Source organism: Elephantulus edwardii, unplaced genomic scaffold (genome assembly GCF_000299155.1).
Source record: "Elephantulus edwardii isolate Elephantulus edwardi_28Jun2011 unplaced genomic scaffold, EleEdw1.0 scaffold00052, whole genome shotgun sequence".
Lineage (NCBI taxonomy): Eukaryota > Metazoa > Chordata > Mammalia > Macroscelidea > Macroscelididae > Elephantulus > Elephantulus edwardii.
Window position 1 is genome coordinate 904,428 of NW_006399802.1, and position 18,832 is coordinate 923,259.

Sequence of the window (18,832 nt, forward strand, 5' to 3'; positions counted from 1 at the left end):
CTTCCCTCCTCTGCCCATCCTTTTTACCATCTCTTTCCTATTCTTTAACTTCAAACTGTCTCTATCCTCACCTACAAATATATTCAACTTTCTTGTACCTTAATAAGGTATATAAACAAACAGAAAAGCACAACCCTCCGCTGTCTAGTAGATTTTACTAAAGAGAACTTGCATTGGGTTTCTGAGACTAGAAATCTTTATAAGAGGAAAAGGCTTCATCTTTCCCCCAAAGGGTGGCTGGTGGGTTCGAACTGCCAACCTTTAGGTGAGCAGCCCAGAATGTAATGTACTATATCCCCTTTTTCTCTTTGCTTTCAACATTTGTTTTCTACAGTCATAGTCACCCTTACATGTAAATATATTATACAGAATTTTTTCTACCAAGTGATCAAATCATAACTCTTTGCTGTTGTTTGTTATGTGCCATCGAGCTGCTTGCGACTCATAGCGACCCTATGTACAAGAGCTCTAGAGAGCTCTATCCTGTGCCAATCTTATTGTCTCTGACACACCTACCCTCATTGCCCCAGTGACTAAATCAATCCCTCTCATTGAGGCCCTTCCTCTCCTACACTGTCTCTCCACCCTCCCAAGCATGATGTCCCTCTCTGAGGACCAGTCCCTACTTGTAACATGTCGAAAGTGTGTCAGAAGCTTCAGAATCCTTGTCTCCAAAGGGCAGCCTGATTTTACCTGCTCCAGGATGAACCTGTTTGTTCTAGCAGTCCATAGTACATTCAACACTCTTCTCTAGCACCACAGGTACAAGGCATTGATTCTCTGTCATCCCTAGTCATTGTCCAGCTCTCTGATGCATAGCAAGCAATTGCGAATACTATGGCCTGGATCAGGAGCACCTTAGTCTCTAGAATGATGTCATTGCTCTTTGGTACTCTGGAGAGGTCCCTGACAGCCAACTTTGCCAATGCAATTCATCTCTTGATGTCCTGGCTGCTGGTGCCAACAGTGTTGATTGTGGAGCCAAGCAAACTAAAGCTGTTAACCATCTCAATCTCTTCATCATCCATCCATAATGATGCTGCCAATTGGCCCCCTGGCGAGGATCTTTTTATTCTTGGGGGTGGGGGTGGGCAAATGTATCTGTTCACAGAACCAAAGTCCAAGAGTGAATCTCTCACTAAAAATCCAGGTGTTCATAGATGCCAGTAAGAAATTCTTTTTCTTGCGCTCTGCTTTCCTTCATGGTAGCTTCATTCCAGGCTCACTCTCTTCTCTTGATGGACATATGGGTTCCAGAAGATTCAAGTTTACATTTTACCAGCTTATCAGTCTCAGCAGAGAGAACACTTCCTCAAAACTTTTAACAATCCTAGAATTGAGTCTCATGGGCTTGGCTTGACCCATTCATTTATTTCTCTATTAGTTTGCCTAGGAGTAGAATGTTCTGATTTGCCAGACCTGGGCCACCTGGGCCAGGTCAATGCCATCTTATTTTCCCATTTTGAATGCATAAATGTTTGCTGATTTAGTATGACGAGATGTGATATATCTCCTCTAGTGAAGGAATCTCAAGGCCCGAGGAATTGATGGAATACCAATTGAGATTATATATATATATATATCCCAAACAAACAGATGGAGCCCTGGAAGTGCTCACCAGATAGTGCCAAGAAACACAGAGGACAATTGCCTGGAAGAGATCATATTTATTCCCATTCCCAAAATAGGCAATCCAAGAAAGTGGAACTATCACTAAGCAAAATCACACACAAGCATAATCCTGTTGAAGATTATCCAAAAGTGACTGGAATAGTACATCAACAGAGAACTACCAAAAATACAAGCTGGGTTTAGAAGAGGTCATGGAACTAGGGACATCATTGCCAATGTCAGATGATTTTGGCCAAAAGCAGAATACTAGAGTCTTATCTGTGTTTTATTGACTATGCAAAGGCATTTGACTGTGTGGATCACAACAAATTGTGGCTAATCTTGAGAAGAATGGGAATCCCAGAACACCTGATTGTGCTCATGTGGAACCTATATGTGGGCTAGGAGGCAATTGTCAAAACAGAGCAAGGAAACACTGCATGGTTCAAAATCAAAAAAGGTGTGCATCAAGGATGTGTCGTGCCTCCATACACTTTTAATCTGTATGCAGAACAGATCATTCGAGAGGTTAGACTATATGAGGAAGAATGTGGCATCAGGATTGGAGAAAGACTCAACAACATGCTTTATGCAGATGAGACTATCCTCGCTGAAACTGAGGAGGGCCTGAAGCATCTGCTGCACAGGGTCAAGGACTGTAGTCTGTAATATGGATTGAAGCTATACATCAAGAAAACAAAGACACCACTGGCCAATTGGTAGCATCATGAAAGATGAAAAGATTGAGATTGTTAACAATTTCAGCTTGCTAGATTCCACAATCAACATTCTTGGCAGCAGTTAGGAAACCAAAAGACAAACTGCATTTGGAAAGTCTGCTTTCAGGGACTTCTTCAGAGTGCTGAAGAGCAAGTATGTCAAACTAGAGAGTAAGATGTGCCTGATCCAGGCCATGGTCTTCGCAATTACTTGCTATACATCAGAAAGCTGGACAATGACCAAGGATGACAGAAGAATCTATGATTTGGAGTTGTGGTGCTGGAGAGGAGTATTGAACATACCATGGACTGCTAAGAGAAGAAATAACTCTGTCCTGGAGAGAATGAAACCAGACTACCCCATGGAGGCAAGAATTTTGAAACTCCATCTCCCATACTTTGGGCATGTTGTCAGAAGGGACCAGTCAATGACTAGGGACTACAGAAGAATCAATGCCTTGGAGTTGTGCTGGAGAAAAGCACTGAATATACCATGGAATGCTAGAACTAAGATCTGTCTCAGAGAGGGTGAAACCAAGCTGCTTCCTGGAGGCAAGGATTTTGAGACTCTGCCTCACATACTTTGGTCATGTAGCCAGGAGAGACCAGTCTTTGGAGGATCATGCTCAGAAGGGTCGAGGGACAGCACAGGAGAGGAAGGCCTCGGATGAGATGGATTAACACAATACCTGGGTTAATGAGGGTAGGTGAGTTAGAGACAGTGAGAATGGCTCAGGGTAGAAAAGGGTTCAAAGCTATTGTACAAAGGGTTGCTGTGAATCACAAGCAACTCAACAGCACATTAACAATAACAAAAGAATCTCTGAGCAACTTTCCCAGCCATGACCTTCTTGTAGAGAAAATGTGTCCCAGTCCCTCGGCTACCATTATAGCAAGCAGCCAACGGTATTATCTCCTTTTAATATATTAATGGTAGTCCCTACTCTCCTCACTGTTTGTAAGAAGTCATACATATGAAAGATGCTCTGGTGTCACTGTGGTTAAGGCATTCAGTTGCTAAATAAAAGGTCAGCAGTTTGAACCAGTCAAAAAAGATGGTCCTTGAAAATCATATGCACAATTTTACTCTGACTTGAAGTGCTGCTGCAGAAGGTCAAGGGCTGCAGCCATTAATATGGATTGAAGCTCAACATCAAGCAAAAAAAATATTCTCACCACTGGGCCTATTGGCAGCATCATGATAAATAGTGAAGAGATTAAGATTGTTGACAGCTTCAGTTTGCTTGGCTCTACAATCAACACTCTTGGTACTAGCAGCCAGAAAATTAAAGATGAATTGCATTGGGAAAGTCGGCTGTCAGGGACTTCTCTAAAGTAATGAAGAGCAATCAGGAGACTCATATGCACCTGACACAGGCCATGGTCTTTGCCATTACTTGCTCTGCATTAGAGCTGGACAATGATTAGGGATGACAGAAGGAGAGTTGATGCCTTTGAGTTGTGGTGCTGGAGAAGAGTACTGAATATACCATGGACTGCTAGGAGAACAAACAAGTTTGTCCTGGAGAGGGTGAAATCAGGCTGCTCCTTGGAGGCAAGGATTCCGAAGCTTTTCCTGACAAACTTTGGACACGTTGCAAGGTGGGATCAGTCCTTGGAGAGGGACGTCATGCTTGGGAGGGTGAAGGAATGGCGCAGGAGAGGAAGACCCTCGATAAGTTAGGCGCAGGAGAGGAAGACCCTCGATAAGTTAGATTGATTCAGTCACTGGCGTAAGGGGGATAGGTGTGTCAGAGACAATAAGATTGGCATAGGATAGAGCAGGGTTTAGGGCTGTTGTACATAGGGATGCTATGAGTCGCAGGCACACAACACCACCATAATGATTCACCTGAGTTGGAATTTGACTGCAAGGTAGTGAGTATAGATATGAACATGAGGACACTTCAGACACACCGAGACCAAACTCACTGTCTTTGGGTAAGTTCCAACTTAAAGCAAGTCAACAGCAGTGGCTACGGTAATACAAAGATACTTAATACCCACCTTGTAGCCAGGAAATCAAAAGAATTGCATTGGGAACATCTGCTGTCAGGGATCTCTCCAGAGTACTCGAGCAATTGTATCACTGTAGAAACTAAGGCGCACCTGGCCCAGGGACATCATACTTGGAAGAGTGGAGGTACAGTGCAAGAGAGGAAAACCCTGGATGAGATGGATTGACATAAGCGACTGGGGCAATGGCGTAGGTGTGTCAGACAATGAGGTTGGCTCACAATAGATCTGTTTGTACACAGGGTCGCTATGAGTCAGTCGCAAGCAACTCGATGGCACATAACAATACCCACCTAAACCAAACCATCAACACGATTCTAACTCAAGGCCCTTTTATAAAAATAATAATGAATGGGGGGGGAACCAAGGTGGATTTGAATAAATTATATTTAATTCAGTAGATGCTAAGAAAAAACAAAAAGACATTTGGATTGGAGGGATAACATACAGAACTTTAAAAACCTACCTATAACCTATTTAAATAAAAACATTGTCTTCCCTTGAATTCTGGGAGGGAGACCATGCAAGGATACTTCTACAAAGGAGAAAACTAAGACTCAGAAAGTGTAACTGGCTTGCCTCCTTCTGGAACCAGCAATCATCGCTGTTCTAAGTCCCTCATCTCTCGATTCAGAACTTGAATTCCTTTCTAAGGAGGAGGTCCCATGTTGCTCCTAATGCAGAAGGGAGAAGGGAAACCCTACTTTAAGTTAAGTACCACTTCCTCCTCCCTTTAGCCCGCGGAGCTCGCCTCCCTCCGCTCCGCCGCGTCCCGAGTCACGAGTTTCCCTCGCCGGCCCGCCTCCTCCTTTGCTGATTGGATAGTCTTAGGCAAATTCTGTCTTCTCATTGGTCAGACCCTTTCCGACCTCGTATCACTACGGCAGATCAGCCGGACATAGGGGCCGGGTTTCCGCTTCCGCCTTCTCCCTCCTCCCGCTTGTCCTCCGCTCGGACTCGCCAGCACAGCGGCTGCTTCCTGGCTAGGTGTCGGTGTGTCTGTTGGCTTCTCTCCCGACGTCAGTGTCCGTGCCGTTGAACTGCCGGCCATGGCTGAGGTGGATCCGTTTGGCGCCCCCACCGGCGCCCCAGGCGGCCCTGCACTGGGGAACGGGGTGGCCGGCGCCGGCGAAGAAGACCCGGCCGCGGCCTTCTTGGCGCAGCAAGAGAGTGAGATTGCGGGCATCGAGAACGATGAGGCTTTCGCCATCCTGGACGGAGGCGCCCCCGGGCCTCAGCCCCATGGCGAGCCGCCGGGGGGTCCGGGTGAGAGTGAGGGCGCGCCGGAGCTGTAGGACTTGTTTGGAAAATCGGGACAGAGTGGGACCGAGAGCTTCTGTGGGACTTTAACTCCTATTCTTGCAAAACCGGGAGGTTAGAAAAGGAGTGAAAAGAGGAAACGAGACCCCGGCCCAGTCATGCAGAAACCTAGTTTGGGAAGCCAGCCACTGTGACTGCTCTAAGGGGCAGGCAGAGCGAGGAAGTCAGTAGAGTGAGACTTAAGCTGAGGAGCCCGAGGAAGCCCGTTCAGTTGAGCAAGTTTTCATTGAGCACTTGCTGTGTATTGAACCTGGGCCCTGAAACAGCCGCATTGGCGCATGTTGACAGGCTTACAGGCAAGTCTGATCCCAGTACAGAATCCAGTCCTAGGAAAAGTGAGAATAGTAATTTTTAAAAAGATACGAAAACCAGCAATGCAGTTAAGCTTGTTAACTCTTCGCACACACAGAGGCCTGGGTTATGGAGAAGGAAGGCTACTCAAGAAAAATTATTCTAGCCCCGGGCAAAGAAACTTGAACCTTAGAAGTTTTTACATTTGTTGAGCTATATTAGAACGGAGACTGCTGGAACGCTGCTGCTTCAAAGGGACAGCTTTGGTAGCCAGTGTTGTGGAACCCGAGGTTAGCTTGGACCAATTATGGAGGGAAGAAGAGGTGAACTGAAAATGCAGCGTGGCATTCTCACCCCTCACCCCCCAGCCAAACTGAAGGAAAAGAAGTTCGGGAATGAGGAAGAGTAACGATTGAACTTTGAGTGCTTTACTTGTGTGTGATGCTTCTAGTCGTAGAAGTGGGGAGACAGTGAATGGAAGAGTATAGGAAACTAGAGTTTAGGGGAAGAAATAAGGCATGTGTGACTTGTTATTTGCCAAAGAAAAACTTCCAGTAAGAGGGGAATAAGGCACTGGTGGGGCTGATAGGCATTGTCTATTCTAAGGGACCTTCTAAGGAAGGTAACGAATGATATAAACAGGCTCGAATGATATAAACAGGCTCGGCAGGAGACCATAAGAATGTTGAAGACAGAGCCTTCAGTGCACTAAAGCATAGGATTCTATTTAAAAAAATTCAGGCTCAAAAATCTGAAATTACAGTGCCAGCCAAGCAGAACATCTGAGGGGGGATGGAGACAGTTTACAGCTTCTCACTTCTCTGTATTATGTCAGGCTGCTTCCTAATCAGTTTAGCCCCCTAGGAAGAATCTGTGAGAACCAAAAGGATTATCAAAGAAAGAAAGGTCAAGGAATATTTTCAGAGAAGCAAGCCTTGAGTATATTCTGGAGTTGCCTAGGCTGTGAATGTATGTAGTTTATAGTAATTTTGTGGGACTGAACTGGGCTGTGCCTGAGACAGGAAGTTACTTTTAGGTGGTATTTTCATTGGGTGTACATTTGCCTGAGAATCATAACATGTATCTTTTTAGATCCTGGATTTATCTCCATCTAATAAAAGTGGAAACTGAATCCTATAGCAAAGTGACTTAAGGAAAAAGGCGAGTTAGTAGCTGAAAACGGGGAATCTCCACCTTTACAGACTGGAGAGTTTTTGTTTCTCCTGCAGTCTTAGCACTCATGTTGACAACTTGGCATTTCCAAAAGGCAGTTGAGGCTGCCCTGGCTCAGGGTGTTGGAAGGGTTGTTCCCACATACCTAGTTGTCTCAGACAGTGTTGTATCCTGCCCTATCTTTAATAGCTAGCAGATGTCTACCAGAATAGGTGCTCACGTGCTTGTCAAAGGAAGGGGCTACCGTGTCAGGCCTTAGGGTCCTGTATAGAGTGGGCAGGTCTTAGTGGCACGCAGGTGGGGAGGTAGAGAATAGAGTTGGACTTGGGCCCCTTATGCATTCATTAAGCCTTCAGTAAAGGGAAGGAAGACACGATTGCTGACTTAGTTCCTAGGAAGAGTTTTCTTAGTGAACTAAGCATTAAGTGACTTAAAGCCAGATTCCTGACAGTATGCTGAGGTTGTTAATACTATAGGGGTCAGCACTTCCTTGAGGATCAGAGAACTGTGTAGACATTTTCTCTTTTTTAAAAGGAAACACTAGTGATTAAGATTGTGTGCTATTATGTGGACTGCTTGAACATTGCTTTGTGGTTTCAGGCAAGTTATAACTGTGACCACCACCCTGCCACAGTTTTCTACTCTATAAAAGGTGCATAATAATACACCACATAAGGTTTCTTTGATTCTATTAGCGTGCTTGTAACATGCTTACAGCCCACTAACCAAACCCAAGTTGGTTTTGGATCAGTGACCTGACATTCGGTGTCTGAAGCTGTAAATATTTTTGAGAGAATTCCCATTTTCTCCCAAAAAGTAGCTGGTGAATGGAAAATTTTCATTTAGCAGCCTGATAGTATACACTCACCTTGTACACTGGGCTACAAGAACTCTTTCTAGGCACCCAGTGAATTCCAGCTGCTCTTTATTCCCTGGAGTGGGTTTAGAGAAGAAAGAAATTTTGAGACAGATTTGGAGATTTACTGGGAACATGGAGAGGTTTTAGGAGGGAACTCTGACAGTGTACTTAAGCTGTGAGAGGGATTGAGGAGAGAGGATGACATCCACATTAATCCCAGCCTTGGAGGAAACTCTTCCTTAGAAAGAGAGCAGTTTTCCCTGATCCCTCGAAGCTTCCTCAGTTGTCAAGAAACCTAGAGAAATTCTTAACAGAGGCAGCCAGTTGAAGGAAGTGTCTTCAGTGAACTGAGGAATATCAAGTAGGCAAGGAAAAAGCAACGGAAGTGCTTTCATCTTTGGAAACCTTATTCTGTCTGGAGTTCATAAGATGTCCTGCAAAGTTTCCTTCTGGAGAATCAGGTTGCTTAGCCTAGTTATTCTAATAAATCAGAGGCTGCTTAAATACTCTTTCTGAATACCTATATTTCCTTAGACCAGTTAGTTTTTGGTTCACTGAAGAATGTCAATACAATGAAGAATAAAGAACTCAAAGCACATGCCAGTGTCTCTTCTAGATTTAAAAGATGGGCAACATGATACCTAGATGGAGGTACAGGATAAGGATTGCTTCTAGCTTCCAGTACAGATTAATGATCAGAGTCTCTTTTTTTCTATTGACAGTGGTCCTGGATAAGAGCATATTAACTAGATAGTATCTTAGATTCATTGCTTTCGAGCAAGTTGCAACTTAGAGCGAACCCTTTATTGGTTTGAGACTGTAAATTTAATGATAGACGCCTTTCTTTCTCCCTTGGAGTGGCTGTTGGATTCCAACTGCTTGCTTGACAGAGCCTTTTTTGGTTAGAAGTGCAACTCTATGGACGTGCTGCCTGGAGCCTCTGCATGTTAACTGTAACATATTAACTAGAAGAATGTCTGTATGCTGCAAAATCAAGAACTCCTGGGTGTGTTAAGGAGATTCTTTTTTTAAAAAGTATCAGAAGTTTCATTAAAATATAAAAACAAAAACTATCAGAAGAAAAGTGAATTTAACTCAGAATAGGAAAGACCTTAAGCATAATATCAAACACAGAAAATGTAAAGAAAAAATTACTAGTGTCTGCATACTGAGTTAGAGTCAACTCCTCAGCACATAACGACAGTGTACAAGTTACTAGAGTTCTTACATGATTTAAGTGGTTAAGTGTCCAACTATTAGGTGACAAGCTGGCAGTTTAAATACATGCACCCATACATACACATATAAGAAGATGGACCCTAGCAAGCTACTTCTAAAGTATCAGTCTTGAAAACCCTGTAGAAGCAGTTCTTTGCCCTCATGGGTCATATGACTAAGAACTGACAGCAAATAGCAACAAAAGTTAAGTGCTTTTAGATATTAAATATTTTTTAAAGCAAAATGGTGAAATACTTAAGCAAGGATTAATATTTAATATCTACAGAAAAATGGACAAAACTCAATACAGAAAACAATAAAAACTGTCAACTGTGTACCCCATAAGAAATAGCCACTATGTAGGGGTTTTTTTACTTACCGGATTAGCAAAATTAAAAAACAAAAACCCAACACAAAACCAACCCACAACCCATACGATAAAAAAGTCTCCAGTATGGAATCTTGTTCTATTGATAGTGATATATTTTGGGAAACCAGTATGTATATAAGTGGTTAGTATTTTGGAAGTCTTTAAAAAATAACGTCCATAACCCAGCCATTCTGTATCAGAGAATTCATTGTAGAGGAACTATTGAATATGCCAAAAATTATTTTTTGTAGCTGCTTATATTGAAAATATTGACAGGCTGCTTTAGAAATTACATGTACAAATAGCTTACAATAGGAAAAATCCCCACTACTAGCAAAATATATATTCTTAAGAAATAGTTTTGTAGTATGGTAAAATAAGGCACAGGACTAAAGTAAATTTCTTAAAGAATTAGAAAAATGTTGGAGCTCTGGTGACCTAGTGGCAAGAAGCTGCGCTGCAATCCCAGATTAGATGCATGTAGTTTGAACCCGCCAGCTGCTCTGTGGGAGAGGGATGAGCAGTCTCCTCCCATGCCATTAACTGCCTCTGAAAACCTGCCGGAGGGTCAGCTCTGTGTTGGTTCCAACTCTACAGTACACAACAAAACCTACTTTAAGGGGGGGGGGGGGGAAGAAATGTTGACATTACCAGGATACGTAAATTAGCAATTAAAATGAAACAGGTTGGTTTATAAATGTTTACTTCTATGGTTTGTGTTCATTTATCATCTTAACATATAATCTGAATTCTTGGCTTGGTCATATATAACCACTTTTTAAAGATTGATGATCTCGTAGAAACATTAAATATAAAGCATAGAGAAAATATTACTGATTATCTATGCATCTCAGAATGCCTATTGTAAAAGTGTGACCAGGGTGCTCTTTGGGAGTCAATGATGGTGAAGCTTCATCTCACATTCTTTGATCTTGTTAGGAGAAGGGAGTCCTTGGAGCAGCCATCACACTTGGAAGGGTGGAGGGTGAAGGTTAGCGAGGCCCTCAACAAGATGGATTGACATGGTTGGTGGCTTTATCACAATGTACTCAAGCTTATTAGAAATGGTGGGGATGGCCCAGGAAAAGGCCAGGTTTAAATCTGTTCATAAGATTGCTGTGAGTTGCAGTTGACTCAACAGCACATAACAACAACACATGTGTTCTAGGGTGGTTTGTGAAGTTCTGTGTACGTAGGTTTCTTGCCAGATTTAAAAGTTGATTTGTATAACATATTTGAAACTTAATTGGCACATTGGTAGCATTTAATAAGGAATAAATATCAGACTGAAAAACACTGATTATTTAAAGAGATAGATGTATGAATAACTAAAAAGTACATGGTAGTGATCCAGTTTTGCTTAAAGACATTCATTTTATGTATATGTATTAGATAAACTGAAAAGGTAGAGACAAATTTGGTAGAATTAACATACATTTACTTCTATTTTTTTTTTTTCATTCTTAAAAAAAATGTGTTACTAGAGAGAGCATGGTAGGGAAATGATCCATGAAAGAGTTTTTGTTGTTATTTTTTTAATGTTAAGTTTATTCACTCAGCAGTAAGAGGAGAATTTTAGAAAAGACCAATAAAACTTCTTTTCATCTAGGTCACGTTTCCCAAAGCATGGTCTTGAGACCCTGAAAGTTTTAAGTACTTTCAAAGCCAAAAGAAAGAATTGGGAGAAGAGGACCACTAGAATGAAGAAAATAGAAAAGTTGATTTGGGAACTATTTCAAATTGGGTTTAATTAGTTAGGTGCCCTGAGTAACTGAAATCTTATGTTTTGCAGATGCTATTGATGGTGTGATGAATGGCGAATATTACCAGGTACAGAAACCTCTGATTATACTGAATGGTGGTAGTCAGTAGTTCTCCTTTACTTTGATTTGATTGTATTGACTCGTAAACTACTTTGCTTTCACTTTCTTAAGTGTAATAGTAATGAGAGTATTATCAAAGTGAAGGATTTGAAGTGGTAGTAATAAGACCACTCTTAAAGTGTTAGTGGCCTGGCCAGTAGCCTACTACCTTTATTTTCAAGAAATGACCTTTCAGCTGCTGCTGATAATGATTCATTTGAACATTGTGCCAGCCTCTCTGTTAAATGTAATTCATGTTTTAATCTTATTTTATCTTATTTTCCATTTTCACAACTATCTGAGGGATATATATATTATTGTTCCCATACTGCATATTAATAAAGGCACAGAGAGAGTAAGTCAATTGTTCAAAATAACGAAGTAATGTATAGGAGAGAAAAAAAGTACTGCATGGTGAGGGCCAGAATTTGATTCTTTTTGATTATGTTGGCATTCTGGGTCTCTAATGGACCACCATTATTTTCCCTCTGTATTACTAAGCTTTTAATTGCCATCATTTTAAACTGCATGGTTTAAAATTAAGGAAGTACATCAGGATTGTATTCTGTCTCCATACCTATTCAGTCTGTCTACGGAGCAAATTATTCAAGAAGCTGGATTCTGTGAAGAATGTGACATCAAGATTGGAGGAATACTCATCAATAACTAATAACCTGTATTCTGCGAATTACACAACCTTGCTGAAAGTGAGGAGGACTTGAAGTACTTGTTGCAGAAGATCAAAAACCTTCAATATGGATTGCATCTCACTGTCAAGAAAACAAAAAGTCTTACCATTGGACTGATTGGCAACATCTTAATAAAAAGATAGAAACTGTCAACAGCTTCATCTTAGTTGATCCACAGTCAATACTGACTTCAGCAGTCAGGAAATCAGGATATGTCTTGCACTGGAAAAGTCTGCAGTTAGAGACCTCTCCAAATTGATGAGCATCGATGAGGGCCAGGCTGCATCTGTTTGAGGCCATGTTCTTTGTGAGCACTTGCTACACATCTGAGAGCTGAGCAGTGAATAAAGATGCCCTTGAGCTGTGGTGTTGGAGATGAGTACTCAACATGCTATGGACTGCCAAAAGAACAATATGTCTTGGGAAAAATGCAGCCAGAGCACTTCCTGGAGGCAGAGATGATGAAGCTTTGCCTCACATACTTCAGACATGTTGCTAGGAGGGGCTGTTCCTTGGAGAGGGACATCATGCTTGGAGAAGTAGAGGGTTGGTGAAGGAGAGGAAGACCCTCAACCATGTGGACTGACATAGTGACTGCCGCAGTGGGCTCCAGTGTGTCAGGATTGTGAGGATAGCACAAGATGGGACATGGTTCAGATACATTGTTTTAAGGTCGCTATTCTTTGTACTTGACTTGAAGGCACCTAACAATTGCCATCTCAATTTTTCTTGGCATTGGCTTAAACAAGAAACTGATTCCTATAAGTAAAAGATCTCTGAGATAAGCATGGTATATGCTTGGACCAGGACTCTGCCTCAGCTTTTCCTAGGATTCTTTGCCTGCTATCTGATTCTTTTCTGCTGAGACTTTTTTTGTTGTGGCAGAATGGCTACAGTAGTCCCATCCTTAAGATAGTCACATCATACTAGAACAAGAATGGTACCTTGCTGCCTTTTCTAGCCATCAAGTCCTGAGTTTTCCTCTAGAACTATAAGGAATAATCAGTATAACCTGGGGCAGTGACTTGATAATTTGCTTATGCTTGGGTTTCTGCCACTCTCTGAACCAATAAACTATGGTGAGAGGGATGAAATGAACTTAATTGGTTTAGACTATGGGTGGGAAATTTTATTTTCCCCTGGAAAGGGCCAGATAGTAAATATGTTGAGCTTTGCAATCCCTATAGATTCTGCCTCACACTGTCATTATAACGAGAGCAGCCGAAGATGGTATGTAAACGAATGGGCATGGCTGTGTTCCAGTAAAATTTTTATTTGCAAAAACAACCTGCATCATAGTTTCCAATCCCTGATATAGAAGATTTGAGACAGACCTGGGTTCAGATTATGACTTTATCATTTACTAGCTGTGAATTTGGACATAGCGTTTCTCTGTACCTCACTTTCACTTTGCCTATGAAATAAGAATAAGATTTAACTTGCAAAGTGATTAGGATATAAAGCTTTTATGTGCCTGGTATATAGGAAGTACTAATAACTTACTGATACTTTAAATAATTATCTTTCATCTTTGGAATATTCTAAATAACCTCATTGGGTTAACTTGGCCATATTTCTAATTTCAACAAGTAAAATAATTCTCTAAAGATTAACACTATATTTGAATGTTTATCAATTTATATATTAGCTCCTAAGTTTCTACCTTTTTTTTTTTTTAAGTTTCTACCTTTTACAATAAGTTTCTTGTGACTCTTTTTTTAAAACCCCTTCCTTGTACTCTGTTTCCTAACATCAACTATGTTTTGATCAGGTGATGCTAGTGACCTTTCTTCTGCATAGTGGGATAGTATTTGGATGTCTTAAGGTCTAGACCTTGTTAGGCTGTGTACTTAGTTTGTGAGATAATACTATTTAATCTTGGATGAGAAAACTAAAGCTGGTCACACTTCCCCCAAGAAGTCCATTCTTCCTCCCTCACACAGCTTTTCTGCCTCCCACTCATGCCCTGTTTTATTAATATGATATTACAAGTACTCTGCCTCTTTCCTGGGATAGGAAAATTAAAAACAACCCTCTGTTGCATGTAAGGTTATGTTGTTACTTTTAAAATAGTAAGCCCTTTAACATTTCATAATTGTTGTATATTTAACAAGAGGTTATAACTTGAATGTGGTACATTTCAGAAAGGAGTTTTTGGTACTGAGAGAGCACAATTGTGTTTTGTGTTAAGGAGACTAATGGCCCAACAGACAATTATGCAGCTATCTCACAAGTGGATCGATTGCAGTCAGAGCCTGAAAGTATTCGTAAATGGAGAGAAGAGCAGACGGAACGCTTGGAAGCCCTTGGTAAAGAATTCCTTTTTGTCTTTGGATGTCTGTATTCAGAAGGATAGTGGATGTTGACTGTGCTGTTTTAACTTGAATTAGCCATAATAACCTTGCCTGCTCTTTGAGAAAATAACTTTTCTCAACCCAAGAGTTGCGAGGCTGCTCGCATGGAGGTGCTTAAATCATAGGTCATGTTCTGAGGCATCAGGCAGCCTGCTCACCTCCTGTCTTTTCATAGGAGGAGCAAAATGGTCCTGTCGGGAGAGAATAGACTTAAAGATGGGTTTTGAGGCCAACTGTGGGCACTTGCTAACTCAAATAATTTAGAGTCTGTCTTCACTGTATAGTAGGATCAGCGTTACCTCAAGGAGAGTCTTAAAGTGGTATTTTTTTATTGTACTTTGTAAACTTGAAGATAACCATATGGGAGACTTTCACAGTCTATCATTTGAAGGCTTAGCTTAAGGTAACACTTAAGAAAGAATGTGAGATCCATTAGGAAATGTACAGTTTGTTTTCTCTTTAATGGAATATTTGTGTAAGATTCTTTTTTATATTTTTGTGGGTGAGGAAAGTAAAGGTCATACGGAGAATAAGTTTTTGTTCACACAGCCAAGAAATGATAGAATTAGTTTCAGCTTACATCTGCTCTCTTCCAGAGTCTTGGAAGTTCTCTTCTCCAACATTGTTTCCTAAGCACTTAATGCTTAGCCGGACAGGCAAAGCCTGAGATCAAATTCTACTAGTCTAACTGTTGGCCACAAGCTGTGTCCCTATGGAATGTTACCTATTGGTTCAAAATAAGTAGGGATCTGGTGTCTACCTGGATGAGGGGGTTTGGAGAGGAATGGCAATAGTTGGAAGATACAACTTACAGTGTATTCCTTTATGAACTTTTAAAATTTAAAACATGTAATAGTTGAAAGAATAAAATTAACATCACATACCACTTAAATTCATTAATATTTTGAGTTACTTTTATGTAAAAGAAACATGTAGGTGGAAATATATAATATTCACACTTGCACATTTCCCCCCCTAATCTACTTGTAAGATAAAATTGTCATTTACTTCATGTTTAATATTTTATTTTTCTCCAATGTTAGCAGGGAGTTCTGGTGGCTTAGAGGTAAGGAGTTGTACTGTTTACTCCAAGGTATACAGTTTGAATCCATTCACCTGCTGCTCTGTGGGAGAAATACGGGCAGTCAACTTCTGTGAGATATACTGCCCTTAAAACCTGCTGGAGGGTCAACTATGAGTTGGTTCCAACTCGATGGTACATCACAACAATGTTAGCTTTGTTAGAGGATCACCGAAAAGAAATGACTTATTTTTTTAAGGTAAGGAAATGTAAGTTCAGAAATAAGACTTGATCAAGATAACACAGTACCAAACCATATTTTCTCTCTAGACTAATATGTGTAGCTTTCTGAAAAAACAGCACACTTCTTTTTGAACCTGGTAGAAATTTTTTGATGGAAATTGTCTATGATTGGAACTCTTCAGGCCCTGCAAAGGCTTTCATTCTACCTCAGAGTGAATCAGAATATGCTGTTTGCTTAGATCTTCCATGTGGTTGTTATCTAAAAAGGAATTAATCCTTTCCAGTTTTTTTTGAGCACTTAAAATATAGTAGGTGCAAACATTTAAGTAGCCCCGAGTGGCTAGTGGCTCCTATTCTGAAAGGTGTTGCATTTTAGAAAGGGAAGGTAGCATCTTCATATAGGTGTGCAGTCTTGCTCTTTGCTTGTTCTTTGTGTGTATCTGCTGGGTGAACTTAAGAGGCAAGACTTAGTGCTGAAGTATTTTTATATTACAGAACCCAAGTTTTATCTTTTCTCTTTCCAAAAGGTTAGCAGTTTTTAACTATAAAGTTACAGTTTTGAACTATTAAGAAAGTATACTTTTGTCTGGAAATACTTACTTTTCTTTTTCAGTGATCAGATTTAGCACTCTGGAATTTTTGTCTTCTTAAGGTGTTTTAAAAGAATCTAAATGTTTGACATTCCATCCCAATTAAATTGGTCCATGAACTGGATTTTTTTTTTAAAGTTTTGTTAGAAAAAAAGTTGAGGACAAGAGAGAAAGAAGCTGGTCCCAATAAACAAGCAGGACTTTATTGCACTCAGTCACGAGTAGATGTCAAAATGGTGTGTGGGTAGTCAAGAGTCCTTTTTTTAAAAAAAAAGTCTTTTTTTGTATGTATACCATCAAATCGGATCTGACTGGTACAGGAGATTGCCCCTCCTTCTCCAGCAGAGCATCTGGTGGATTTGAACCTCATACCTCTGGGATAGCCCTTTGTTTTTATAGGGGTTTTTAGGAAGGACTAGGGAAGATGGTGTTTTGCTTGGAATTTGGGCCTGTTAATTAACTTGGATATGGGCTTTTGTGATGAGGCCCAGAGCTTTATCAGAATCCGTTGTCTGCTCTCTCTGAGGTTTCTTCAAGGAGTGGTCAGGCCAGGGGACATTCTTCCTCCAGGTTACACCTTTTTTCTTTGCAAGTTCTGTGAAAAAGCACAAAATCTAAAATTAGGGAGCCAGTGTCAGAATAACGTATAGCTTTCCACTTTGTATGGCTTTTCCACTTCACATGGCTTTCCACTTTGATGTGGGCTCCATTCTTAAAGATGGGTTTGACTTTTCTTAGATGGTGACCAGGGAAGACACCTGTTAAAGTGCTCTGTTCTCTAAAGGAATTCATCAGCCTTCTCTCCCTTGCCCCTTCTACCTGCAAAGTGATTAAGGCTGAGATTTTTTAGTTTATTAAATTAAGCACTTAAGAATCCTAAATTCTTCCTGCCAGTAGCTCTTCCTCTGTCTCAGAAAGCAAGGTACAATTTAAATGTTTTTTCATGGTTTAAGGAATTTTTATTAAAGCAAATATTTTGTAATCCAAATTACATTTCCTTGTCCACATATCAGTTCTGTTATCTAAAACAGAAATGACATTCTGAGCTCTTTCTACAGTAAAGAATTAAAAAATTAAAGGAATGCTTTAAATTTTTGCACTTCACTGAAAATTCTTTTCTCAGGGTTTGTAAAACTATTTTTTTTTACTATTTTACTATTTTCCCCTTTTTTGTTTTTAAATGTTTAAGTAATCTAAGACTAGCGTTGTGTGCTAGCCCCAGCATTGTTTTATACATAAGGTTCAAAGTTTCCTTTGTGTGTGTGTTTTTTGTTTTGTTTTTTTTTTTAATTTTGCAATCTGCGCCCCACAATAGTTAAATTTTTCAACGCTTAGTTGTTTTTCTTCGGTGAAGCGCGAGTTTTCTTTCATGGTCCCTGATCATTTCAAACAGTTGGAACACCGGGGCACTGTTAACTGCTTTTGGGCAGCCTCTTTAGCTTGGTGGGCTTGTAGTACAACTCCAGCTTCATCAGCCTTAGAACGAAGAGACTCTGGAGATCAAGCATATGAAGAAGTTCTGAATTATCAATCTTCAGTAACACGCTAGTGATGTTACCAGCCAGTGTAGATAGAGTGCATGGCTTGAATAAGGGGAAATAGCCTTTGACCCAACATTTGCTTTTGTTCTTTGAGGAAGGGCAGATGACGACATGGAAGCAGTCAAAGGCTCTTGACCTTGGACATGAACAGCAGGCTGGCTACTGCATGGTGACTTGTCGTACATTTAGATGTTGCTGAGGATTGCGAACTCCCGCAATATATTTGTACTGCAGCATGGTGTCGACAGCAGGAGTAGCTGCAAGCATTTGTAGGATGAAAACCCATGGTCTATGTTGATGTCTTAGCAAAACATTGTGGTGACATGACATGTGGAACTTTGAAGAAGCAGGTCTCACGGTATTAAATGGTTGTCTGGGATCAGCTGGGCAAGTAGCACTGGGCATATTTTGAAATGGATGAGGTCTGGCCCCCTGATAGTCCAGCGAGGACTTGGTCTTAATTGAGCAGTTTGCTAGGAGGTTAATATGCAGTACAATTCTGAGTCTGTGGGATAGCTGCCATGAAGTAACCTGATGGAGGTGCTGCCTGGCAGGGGCTGATCACGGAGTTAGGCACAGCTCAGACACTCACAATTCTCTGCATATAGTGATGAGTGAGGTGAGCCCGGTGCTCTTTGCACTGAGGTAAAGCTACAGACAATGGTTTCGTTGCCACAGCTCTACCATTAATTTCCTAAATGCACAATTTCTTTTAGTAACTATAATCTGTGCAGGTGGTCATGACTTTTCTAAGTTAATATAAGGTTCCAGGGTATTTTGGCTTTACTATAAAAAGTTTAGAATATTGAAAGAAAAGAAAGCTAATTAGAAAATAATTTTTGGTTAGGGGAGCTCTGGTGGCCTAGTGGCAAGGAACTGCAACTACAATCCCAGAGGCGCACCGTTCGAATCCACCAGATGCTCTGCCGGGGAAGGAGGGACAATTTCCTCCTGT

At 40.8% G+C, this 18,832-nt stretch overlaps 1 protein-coding gene across 6 annotated transcripts in view; it reads left to right on the plus strand.

Annotated features, from left to right (window-relative positions):
- Positions 1-5,238: 5,238 nt before the first annotated feature.
- CLTA (clathrin, light chain A) overlaps positions 5,239-18,832 on the plus strand; it is a 23,257-nt gene continuing 9,663 nt past the window's right edge. For 5 of the 6 annotated variants that reach the window (XM_006886836.1, XM_006886837.1, XM_006886838.1 and 2 more), the window contains exons 1-3: positions 5,239-5,612; positions 11,370-11,407; positions 14,320-14,437. In XM_006886836.1, the coding sequence (XP_006886898.1) occupies positions 5,396-5,612; positions 11,370-11,407; positions 14,320-14,437 (373 nt within the window). In that variant the 5' untranslated portion in view covers positions 5,239-5,395. The remainder of the gene's footprint in view (positions 5,613-11,369; positions 11,408-14,319; positions 14,438-18,832) is intronic. The other variant, XM_006886841.1, reaches the window with a different exon arrangement.